This window comes from Diabrotica virgifera, chromosome 3 (genome assembly GCF_917563875.1).
Source record: "Diabrotica virgifera virgifera chromosome 3, PGI_DIABVI_V3a".
NCBI classification, from domain to species: Eukaryota; Metazoa; Arthropoda; class Insecta; order Coleoptera; family Chrysomelidae; genus Diabrotica; species Diabrotica virgifera.
The window spans coordinates 261,624,690-261,637,456 of record NC_065445.1 but is presented as its reverse complement, the minus strand read 5'-3'; the positions used below and the strand labels follow the sequence as shown (position 1 = coordinate 261,637,456).

At 31.1% G+C, this 12,767-nt stretch overlaps 1 protein-coding gene across 1 annotated transcript; it reads right to left on the bottom strand.

The window, feature by feature from the left end:
* Positions 1-278: 278 nt before the first annotated feature.
* On the bottom strand, positions 279-9,853 carry LOC114326827 (WD repeat-containing protein 74). Its single transcript, XM_028275278.2, has 5 exons — positions 9,661-9,853; positions 9,156-9,577; positions 8,178-8,380; positions 6,753-6,951; positions 279-650 (listed from the first exon to the last, which is right to left on the bottom strand). Exons 1-5 carry the CDS (start codon positions 9,713-9,715, stop codon positions 330-332), a joined length of 1,200 nt encoding a protein of 399 aa, XP_028131079.1. The 5' UTR covers positions 9,716-9,853; the 3' UTR covers positions 279-329.
* Between the last annotated feature and the right edge of the window lie 2,914 nt (positions 9,854-12,767).

The window sequence follows — 12,767 nt, the reverse complement described above, 5'->3', positions numbered from 1 at the left end:
CTATAATGACATATGTAATGTACTTTCAACATTCTTTAGAATTTGTCCACAGTCTATGACACTAGTCTGTTTGCAGCCCTAAATATAATGCTACAGAGGAAGAAATTTGGATCAAATGAGCAGATTAAACTGAAGTTAATTTTGAAACAATTGCATTCTATAAGAAAATATTCTCAAATGAAAATTCATCAGTATGTCGGCCTAAAATATTGATGAAAAATATTGGAGTTCTAGACTTATTGATTAAGTAATGTTGTGAACAATTAATACACATATAATTTATTTATAACTTTTTTATTGGCTTAAAAAACATTTTTCTTAAATACCCTTCAAACTTCATTGGTTTTTGTTTTCCTTTTGGCTTTTATTTTTTCCTGATCGGTATTTAGTTTCAATTTCTTACTTTTCTTTACAGGCAACTGCATTTGTTTCTCTTCAATCTGTCTTTTATTTTTATTCTTCTTCTTTAATTTTTCACATATAACTTCCATATTGCTGAAAATATTTTCATATTCCTCGTCAATATCTTCGTCGGCTTCATCATTACCAAAGATAGTTCCTTTATCTTTTATTTTTTCGGCAGGTTCTTCTTTTTCTTCTTTAACGACTGGCTTTATTAGTAATGAAGTCAAATTAATTTTCATGTATACCTAAAATATAAGAATAATGAATAATTATTATAACAAAAATATTAATAAAAGGTTGACGACATATTTTCAGACAAAACATAAAAGCTTTATCTCTACTACTTTTTACTTTTTACTACTCTACTTTTATCAACTACTCATTTGGTATTGTTAGGGAAACTAAGCTGGACAGTAGATTCATATTCAACACGTAGACTCATATGTACAAGTCTACCTTGGAATAGTCGTCAACTCGAAATGGGATGAAACAACCGAGATACGATCTAGAGTTTAAAAAGCCAGAGCAACATAAGAAATTTTTCACCCACTGCGACATATCTCTCCCACTAAAAATATACGACTGTTAAAATGGTATATATTTCTAAAATATGTAGTCTTGCTGTATGGCGCAGAAGCCTGGACAATTACGGAAACATTAATGAAAAAGCTAGAGGCATTTTTGGAAATGTGGGTATACCGACGTAGGTATATTCAAAATATCCTGGACGAACCACACCCCCAACTTAAAGGTATTGGGACCGTGCAAGTTCGGCAAAGCGACACCTGGTTTCTACGCTCTGCAACTTTATTCGCACTTTTAATTATATTGGCCAATTATATTAGTCCTGGTTACTGGATAATTGTCAAGGCCATAGTCCAAAAAAATAAAAAGAAGAAAAAATAAGATTCAGGTTATGATATTAAAACGTAAACAATTGAAGACACAAGTGCGTGAAGGGTCTATGTCAGCGGTTCTCAACCTTTTTGAGTGATGTACCACCTACAGTTATTTTTATTATTTTTGGTACCACCTTTAGTTTTAAATTGTATTATCAATACTTACTAAGTACTACTATTTTAATTTTTTCTGTGTTTTGTGTACCACCGCCAATAATGATATGTACCACCAGTGGTACATGTACCACAGATTGAGAACCTCTGGTCTATGTGACATTTGCAAGTTATTGAGAAAAATTAAGTTAAAGTTTTTATACTAGAACTTTTTTACTATAAGATCTAAACAGACTAAATTTATAGGATAGGTAGTCCTAAAACTTATATATTTATTAACACTATTAAAAAAAACTTAAAAAAATATTTATTATATATTTTTATATATAAAAAGTGTACATAGATCCTTTATGCACTTACATTTTAAAATTTACTGTGTACATAGATCCTTTACGCTCTAGTAACTTAGAAAATATTAATTTTAAAACGTGTTTGGCTTGTTTGAAAGATTTTTAGGTTCGAACAACTTACTTTTAACATAAAAAACATGTTTTGAAAAATTTGTCACATAGACCCTTCATGCACTTGTGTCTTCAATTGTATGTAGTAAATAACTTTAGTTATTAAAATGCAGTACTGCAAGCAAAATACAATTAATTAAATTTCATCATCATCATCATGGTGCTACAGCCCTTAGAGGGCCTCGACCTTCTCAAGCGTTCTACGCCATTCTGTTCTGTCCCTTGCCTGCACTTTCCAGTTGCCGACTCCGATCTTCTCGGCATCTTGTGTTACCCCGTCCATCCACCTCAACTTTGGTCTACCCCGTCTTCTCATTCCCACGGGTTGAGCTGTTAGAATCCTTTTTATCATGTTCGATTCAGGGGCTCGGGCTACATGTCCTGCCCACTGCAGGCGAATTCGCTTAATTATAGTGATAATATCTTTCCACCAAACGTTTGCTTGTAGATATTCTGCAGTTCAAAGTTATATCTACGCCTCCATATTCCGTTCTCACAAACCGCTCCGAATATCTTGCGTAGTACCTTTCTTTCAAAAATTGATAGAGCGGATTCATCTGCTTTAGTTAGCGTCCATGCCTCTGAACCATATGTGAGAATGGGGACTATCAATGTTCTATACAGCCTTATACGAGTTTTTTGAGACAGACGTTTGTTAGATAAGTACTTTGATAGACCATGATAACACCTGTTTGCAATTATTATTCGCCTTTTTATTTCCTCAGATGTGTCATTATTGGGGTTATTAATTAAATTTACCTAATATAATAATTGCATATCATATCAATATTGTGGAGCAATATATAATTTTTCTTCTTCAACGACAGTAGGTATGAAATGTACGTCAATTTGACAATTTCAATTGACAATATGAATTATTTAAGAAAGTTGCAATATTTCTCCGCTATTCGCGCACGATCGTTTTTCTTGTCCCTTCCAAGTACTTGCACACCGCGAATTGCGCCGAATCGGAAAACAAAAAGAAATCTCTTTCACAATAATTAAGAAACCAAACCAAAGATTTTTAGGTTCGAACAACTTACTTTTAACATAAAAAACATGTTTTGAAAAATTTGTCACATAGACGCTTCATGCACTTGTGTCTTCAATTGTATGTAGTAAATAACATTAGTTATTAAAATGCAGTACTGCAAGCAAAATACAATTAATTAAATTTACCTAATATAATAATTGCATATCATATCAATATTGTGGAGCAATATTGTGTGTCATATTATGAGACATGATAAATATGGTATACTGCAATTGATAATATAGGGTAAACTAGAGAGCAAATACGGATCCGGAAGAAGAAGACACTCATGGCTTCAAAACTTACGCCAAAGGTTTGGACTAACTTTGATCGAGATATTCAGAAACACCGCAAACAAAATTAAAATGGCTATGATGGCAGCCAACGCCCACAACAGACAAGGCGCATGAAGAAGAAGAAGAATATGGACAGTGCCTATGGACATCATTCTAGCAGTGCAGTAGAACGAACAACATTACCGCGGTATCTGGAAGGAAGAGGACAAAGGAGTAATGGTTAATGAACAGGGGGTGCGTGAAGAACTGCAAGAAGTCATGGCCTACCAGAGGTTCTGGTAGAGTATCACAAAGTGTATTTTGAGAGCATAACGTATCGATTATCGCTTTATAGACCAATGGGTCTATCAATCAGCGTTTTCCTAGCTGGGTCGTTTTTTGAAGTTATACTTCTTTAGGCGCGTTTTGGTGTAAATGCATATGCATATGTTCGCGAATTCATCAAAATTCTTGGTGCTACGCGCAGATAAAACGTTATATGTTTGCTCTGATTGGATATTATAATGACCTGTCAAAAATTATTCAATATGGCGGCTATGGGTCAACAAATGTGTTTCAGTTTTTATTTTTGTCAGGACAGAGACAAAAGTAATTTTATAATTGTAGTGACTTTTTAAACATTTTTTAAAAGCAACAGGTACTTAATTGTAAATGTTTTAGTATGGTTATAAAAAATTACATACCTACTTATTTGGAAAATGTAAAATGTAATAGGTAATGCTTCGATTTACACAATTTGATTTCCAACAAAATTTCTAACAAGCTTCATTGTTTTCTTACTCCATATTTTGTTGTATTTTAATATTTTAATTCGACAAAAATCAAACTAATTTGATTAAATTCAGACAATAAGCAAATATAACCAACTGTCAACAAGTTCAAAACGTCCAGTTGGTGTGTCTTAATGGCTAAATTTTAACGTGCTTGATTTACCACCTAATGGCCCTAATATACACGGGTTCGATCCCTAATGCAAATTTTTATTTTTTGTATACATTTTATGATTGGAAGTATATTATATAAATTTTCAGAAAATACGTATTTAGTTAAAATTTTTGTCAACAATTGTTCAGAAACCATTTCTTTGTGGCATTTTCAATGTGTTTGTGTCTTTATTCTTTTATTTTTGGTATTGTTTTAATAAACATTTTTGGAAAGTAGTAAGTATAAAAATTAGTTTAATATTTAAATAAAATATAAATAAACTTTTTAAAGTATATTGATTTCGTTGAAATCATATTATAATAGAAGTATAACTTCTTACGTGCGTACAAAGTACACACACATTCTTTTTCTATCCTCGTGTATGCACTACCCACCTCAGACGTCCTATCATGTATTTTACAATATCTGGTCCTGCTATATTCTATAAAGTTTCAAGTTGTATCGTCTTCTCCACATTCAATTGTCACTGCTCCATAGATTCGTATATATGTACTACTTTTTCGTGAGCCAGATTGAACACATATATAGGAGAGACGGTTTCACTGGTGCAGTCCTTTATTTGTTTTAAAGGTTCAGACAGTCCCCCTGGATTCGTACTCTACAATAATCTTTTTCAAGAGCTACTTTTGTTAAATTTACCAATTGATTTCGTACTCCTAGCTCTTTCATTGCTCTGAACAGAGCCATAAACATATCGCACCTTGAAAACAAAAGTGACATTATCCCAAAATCTAGATATTTCAGTATGACCGTTTAAAGTTTTTCGAACAGTTCTGTAATGGATGTTGAACTAAAATAACCGAATTAAATACTATAATTAATGTTATTTAACAGTTTGATTAAAGTACAATTAGTTTCTTCCGAAGAAGGCAAGTTAATAATGTAACTATTAATTTAGAAAAAAATCTTTAAAAAAATTCCTTATAGTGCCACTTTTGTTTTACATAAAAGTTCTGATTATTAGAATAAAAAGTCAAGTTAATATTTACCTTAATGATAAAAAAAGAGAAAAATAAAACGAAATTGTGTCATATTAAAAAGAAAAATCGTTTATTTGGTAAAAGTAAACAAACTATTAATAATACTTAATGAAACTTAACATTTTAAATTTACGTGAAAACCGGCACTAAAGAAAAAATGTCACTTTTTTACTTACAACGACGTGCTTCTCCCTCAACAATCCGCCGGAAACCGACACGAAACCGATAGAGTGCCACTTTTTAAATTACCACATTGACAAAACACCTAAAAGTCAAAAGTGACACTAGCGACTTCTAGGAGAAACAATGCGAGCTATTATAACAGGAGTCTCTGCAATAGGAGCGTTTTGTCAAAAGTAATGCAGATATCGCTATAACTAAAAATTGATGTTTTCAGTATAGTGCCACTTTTGTTTTCAAGGTGCGATATGTGATGAGTATCTATGCCATATTCCAGTGTTTTCTCTAAAATTTGTCTCATGGTTGCAATGTGATAAATTGCCCAATAAACCTAAAGTTTTGCCTAGCCTGTTACCCCTTTTATTTTTATGAAGCTGCTTAAAGAGAACAACATTATTTTAACTATTACTATATAACCAATGCCAGAAACAAACAAAGAAAAACTGCTATGATGCTCAGAATGAAGAAATATAACACAATAACACAGTAAAGTACAATTAAAAAGACCAAAATCTTGACAATTTTATGCTATATTATTGGTTTGATTGGAAATGATACATTCTAGCTTTTAAAAACTGTTTTTAACGCTTAAAGAGAACAACATTATTTTAACTATTACTATATAACCAATGCCAGAAACAAACAAAGAAAAACTGCTATGATGCTCAGAATGAAGAAATATAACACAATAACACAGTAAAGTACAATTAAAAAGACCAAAATCTTGACAATTTTATGCTATATTATTGGTTTGATTGGAAATGATACATTCTAGCTTTTAAAAACTGTTTTTAACCTTTCCCAGCCGATGGTCTTAAACTTTCACTTTAGTCGAACGGAACGGGATGCAAATGTGTCCCTATTCAAAGTTGTGTGTCACATGCAGATTTTAAGGGATTTTTAGTGACCTTCTAACAGTGATCTGTTAAATGAATAAAAAATCATTGTTATTAAACTCTGTTTAAGTATTAAAAAATAATAATAAAAAATATTACATCGTATTATCATCCTTAGAAAGAATACATACAATTGTTTTTGTGGCGAAGCTATGATTTGAACAAACTGGTTTAGTATATTTTTGACACATTCTTCTTATCCTTTTCTCATTTTTTCTGGGGCATATGTACATGTAATACGAAACATGTAATACAAATATGTAATTGGAAACTTAAACCACATGTTATATGGTGTGGGATACAAACGTATCCCACAAGAAGGTTTTTATTTTTTATTACTAGTTAATTTGGATTACAAAATTTACAAATTATCATTCTTATCATTGCGATTAGTAATAGATACAAAAAAAGACACATTAAAAAAAGATAAAACATAATGGGACCAAATATAATTAGTTACAATAAAATTTCACTTTGTGGGATACAAATGTATCCCGCACCGGTCGGGAAAGTTTAATAACTGATTCAATGATTATAACTTACCTTATGCAACAATTCTTTTGTTTCTAAATTATGCACTCGCAAATACCTATCTAAACTTGCAGAGAAGACATAAGGTTCCAATGGATCGCATACAATACTACTAACACTTCCTGTAAATGATGTGAATGTTTTCATACATTTGCCAGCTTTCATATCTAATAGTTGCATATATCCTTTCGTTGTACCCACCAAACATTGCCTAAAAATCATTATTTATTTTAAAATAATTGTATGATAATCACAAACAAGCAGCTAAGGAGCCAAATTTATATTTTTATATAAGATAGGAATCAAAAACTGATACAATTTTTATAAAAAGTCGGTCATAAACATTTGCCATTCCCATGCCAAGTGGGCTATATAATATGTAGTGACAATTTAGTTAACTAATTAATATTATAATATGTATAGAATAAAAAAAATATTATAACAGAATACCACAAGAATGAAGATCAAGCATCTTAATACCTCTCTTCAAAAAGGTAGCCAAATAGGATCCAGATAATTACAGAGGAATGCATTTATTAAACACAACACTAAAATTAACAACAAAAACGATAACAAATAATCCTAATGAAATTATAACACTAACAGAAGAACAACAAGGTGTTAGGTTGGAATAATCATGCACTACCAATGCTATCTTTATAAAAAGCATTAGAATACAACAAACCGGCACATTTATGTTGGTCAAACCGGCAAACAGGTGTATGTTCTCAAACAAATTGAAAGTGTGTAAAAATTTTTTTTAATAATCAGCTAAGTACTTTCAACACATAACTTGCCATCATCAGAGCTTCGTCCTCTTATAAATCCTTCATAGAAGAGCAATTGTTAAAATTCACATGATAAATCATGGATAATGGGCAAAAGCCACAGATATCGGGTATAAAACCCTTAAAATTAAAATTAAAACTTTTGTTGGACCTTAAGAAGGCATTTGACAGGGTCAAATTAAGGATGTTATTCACTTTTTCTATGCAAGAAAACACGGTTAAAGTAAAAGTAGAAGAAGAAGTAACTGGGCCAATTGAAGCTGACAATGGAATAGTCCTCTATTATTCAATATGATCATGGATAAAATATAAAACAGTCAGAACTACAAAAGCATACTAAATGGTAGAAAAACAACTTAAAATAATCTGCTATGCAGACAATGCAATACTAAGCTCTCATAGTGAAGATGATTTACAATCAAGATGATCACGAAAATGATAGAGCAACAACTTAGTGGAGGCATATTGATAAACAGACAGTCATATCTACACAACGAGAAGAAGAAGAAGAATATTATGAAGAGCTCAGAATGCTAGGACAAGAAAATTATTTATGATTTTTAAATCATTAATATTTTTTTTATGAAAGTAGCTTGCCCTGTAAATTAATAATAATTGTGATAAATATATAAAAACTAGATATATTTACCTATCCCTATAGGCACAAGCAATAGTAGTGTAGCTTGCTTTTGGCTCAAGAAACTTTACAACTGGTCGCCTTTGCTTCCTATCATCATATAGCAATACATGACCCTCTTTTGTACAACAGCAACTTAAATGGGGATCTTCCGGGAAAAATGTGATACCTCTTATGGATGTAGGTATTGGTAAATTAAGTTTATCGTGGCCCATCTAGAATGAATTATTATACATAAATAAATAATAAAATTGCAGAAACTTTAAAATCAAGTCATTATCACCTTTATGATCTCCCTTACAACTGTCTATTGCATAATACTTCACAGTACAATTGTTTTTTTATACAATAATGCATACATTATGGGAAGCATCAGCACATGCTAGACACATAGATGTAGCTATTATCAGTGGTTGTTTAAGACTTACACTCATACATAAGCTCTACCATATTGTACTCGGCTATAAAGTTACGTTATCTTTATGTAACAAAATATTATTGTATAACGCAATCATCTGGCCCATCTGTACATGTGACTGTGACTGGCCCAACTGTGGGGAACTGCAGCAGATAGCAACATAGCAATACTAGAGCAACTTCAATCTAAGGTTCTTTGTACCATCACTGATGCGCTGTCATTCATTCCAAATGCAAACATTTACAGGGACTTGTAAATCGAAACAGTGAAGCAAATGATTGTCAAAAGCAGTGATAAATATTTTAAATGACTGGAAAAGCAGTCCAATGAGTTAGCAGTGAATTTAGCGGAAAACTCCACACAACTAAATAGATCAAACATTAGAACTTCTCTTGACTTACAATTTAGAAAATAAGTGTCTATATCTACCTAGTTTTAGTTATTAGTAATAAACCCACTAAGAGTTGACAGTCATTGGACTAAAACTCTTTTTAAATACTATGTTAGTTTAACAAAAATGCTTTGTGTTACTTTACATATACCTATGTCCTTATGTGTAATACAATACATACCGATTTGGCTTTAAAAATACATTGCTGTGTCTCTATATCCCAGAGTTTCAAATCATTCTTTTCACCTCCAGTTCCAAAACAATTTCTATTTTCATTTAGTACAAGACAATCAAGTGTTCCCTCATTACCAATACTGAGATTAAAATGTTCATTTTTCTTCCCACTCCAAATATTTACAGTACCATCTGCTTTTCCAGCAAGTAGACCTTTTTCCGTAAATCCTAAACCTACAACACTCCCTTTTCCAGACAGATCGGATATTGTCTCTTTGAATTCATTTAGTAAAGGATCATAAGGCTGTATGGCACCATTCTTAAAACCAACAAATATTGTGTTCTGATCTTTGCTAAAGGCAAGGGCAGTCACTTCAGATGAAGCCTCTGGTTTCACATGTTTTATATCTTTTGGTTTCTCACCTAGAGCTAAAAAATGTATGAGTAAATTTTTACTTGTAGCTACTGTGGAGTTAGAAGTTGAATTTTTGCTTGTACTTTTAAATACTTACTAAGTAAAAAGCCTCTAGAAGTCCCAGCGAAACAACTGAATCGTGTTAAATCCATCTATAAAACCAAAAGTTGATCATTTAAATGAAGCACATTATTTCAATGTGACAGGATAAACAAAATTTGAGGTTAGTTTAATTGTTATTGTTTTTCAGTCATCTGTCCCTCACCTTTCATAAACTCGGGGAAAATGCAGAAGAAGAATGCTCGTCGTCTTAGCTGTGGCAACACCGACAAGCTGTCAAATAGAGGGCTGATTTATAACTATAAAATTATGAGTACATGGCGGGAAAATACAATTTTAAGGATTTATATTTGATTATATTAACAAAAAATATTATTTATTTATTTTATTTAGATAATGGCATAGCCACCTTTACTTTACCGTTAAAGTGGACTTTACATCAACAATAAATTGAATAAGAAATTGACGAAGTTATTCAAGGTCAAATTTGACTTATACAAAACACCCAATTTTGCCGTGAATAAAAAGAAAATAAATAAATTTAACAAAATAAAACATATCCAATTGTTCTATTTCATCAAATTCCTTCATTTTCTTTTACAAACCATACATTTTGTACACGTTAAATTTGGCCTTGAATAACTTTGTCAATTTCTTATTATTCTTATTATTTATTGTTATTTCTTATTCAATTTATTGTTGATGTAAAGTGGACATAAGTAAAGGTGGCTATGATAGTGGTTATAGTAGTTAGTACACAAATATACTGCTGTATAACACTATACAGTTTCTTGTATCATTTCTAATATCGTTTCTGATTGTCAAAAAAATGCATAGTGTCATACACAGATACAAGAAACGATATCAGAAACGATACAAGAATTTGTGTCAGGCACAGATTATTGTACAAGAACTGCGCCAATTTCTGCGCAAAGAGCAAAAACGTAAAACCTGCTGGTAAAACATCTAAAATGTCAAAATTCAAAATTACTTACTCATAATGGCGGCTGAAATGAAAATGGGATAATGTATTGATGAATTTATTTGTGTTTTTGTAGGTATTATTTATAAATCTTTTATTGATACTTAATATACCGTTTGGTATATTAATACTAATAACCATATATTTAGCTCCTAGTAAAGTTCAAACTATAAATTTAGGTTTCATGGTGCATAATTTTTTAATAGACGAAAATACAATAGTTCCTAATTTGGATCAAACTGAAGATAATTCTAATGCAAATATTTTAGCACAAATATCAAAACAAAATAAAAACACAAATAATCAACCTCAGTCAACGTAAAGTTCTGGTTAACATTAAAATGTTAATTATATAAAAGTTTATAAATTTTATAAAATATTTAAAATCAGCTGTGTCTGTAGATGCAGTACTACCATAACGTGGCACAGGGTGACAAACAAAATTTCGACCAATCACGTGCCGAATTTCATACAATTTTCGATACAAGAACTTGCATAGTGTCATACAGGGCACAAATGTACGTACAAGAAATGATACAAGAAACGATATCAGAAACGATATTAGAAATGATACAAGAAAATGCATAGGCCCGATTGTACATTGGCGGCTTAAGCTATGGCTTAGTTGAACCGGGTTCAATTTTGAGCGTCGGTTTAACTTCATTCGGGTTGTTCAATGCCGAGTTCAGTTAAGCCGAGGTTCATACAAATTTTGGTAAGGTTGGCAACGTAAGGCATGCGTATTCAAAGCAATTCCCGTCAATTCTCGACATAAATTTTCCCGCCATTTATGTATTATTATTTGGTTTTTGTCAATATAATTCTTTTATTACTGTTATTAGTTTAATCGGTATTTTCTATCGTTTAGTTTATCAGTTTAATCAATTTCCTACGTTAAATTTGTGAACAGACCATTTGTTTTGAACCAAAAAACTGTTTTTATATAAGTGTTTTTTTCTACACTGGACGCAAAAAAGCCTTCCAATTTCACTTCTCAAAAAGAAATATTGGTATCTTTGGCCAAATAATAAAGCAGAATTGTACAAAATAGAATGAAACAAATAACCCCCAAAATTTTAAAGAAGTTTATCAAAGCCATTGATTGTAGCAGATAGTAAGAAATTTTTATAAATATCTAATAGTTGTTGTATGTATTAGTTTAAATTTCTAAATTAACAAAGTATTCATGCATAAGATTTTCAACCTCCTCCTACGTTTGACAAATTGTACTTCTCATGATTCTCTAGACTATAGACAGTTAGATTTACTACATTTTTGGCTAATGTTATTGCTACTTCTTCTTCTTTATGTAGTATAAGCAAAGGGTTATTAAAAAGCATTGCAATATTGTGTATCATTGATGTTCCAATTACAATTGAATGGGCCTTCCGAATAAAAGTGCCATGTGATTCGTTTTTAAGAAATCGAACAAAAACTGTTAAAATTATAATAATGGTAAATTTATACATTTTAAGGATTAGTAATTAATTACTTCAGCTTAGTACCATCTGTTTAATTTCAGTACTTAAATTACATCTCAACTGAACTAACTTTTCTTCGTCATTGATATTTTATGGACTTTACGGTCTTTAAATGTACCTATATTCTTCTTAATATATTCGTCATGCTTTGACTGGCTGATTGACATATAGTCCATGCCATTAAAAAAGGATTAGTAATACAGTACAGTTATTTACAAACTGTATTAATAACTAACCTTTAAATGTGTAAATTTACCAATATTCCAATTTTAACAGTTTTTGTTCGATTTCTTAAAAACGAATCACATGGCACTTAACAATTGTTATTCGGTAGACCCATTCAACTGTGTCTATGCATTCTGCATTCTCATTGTGCCTCATTAAATAAAATTTCAGCTTGTGATGAAGGATTGCGTAAGGGTGTTATCAGGTTTTCTTGACTCCGTAACCACTATCACCAAAGAAGATACTAATTCAATCTTCACATTCTCTTCTCATAAATATTTAACTGTTTACAGCTATGATTTCAAATTCACTCAAAAATGTTAATATTTGCCTTATTCTAGGGAAGTAGGTAGGTAATTTAAATAATTTTAGAAGGTAAATTAGTTTGTAATTATTATTAAATAAAGTGATAATATGTACCTACATAAGCATGGTACAAATATAATTAATTTAAGA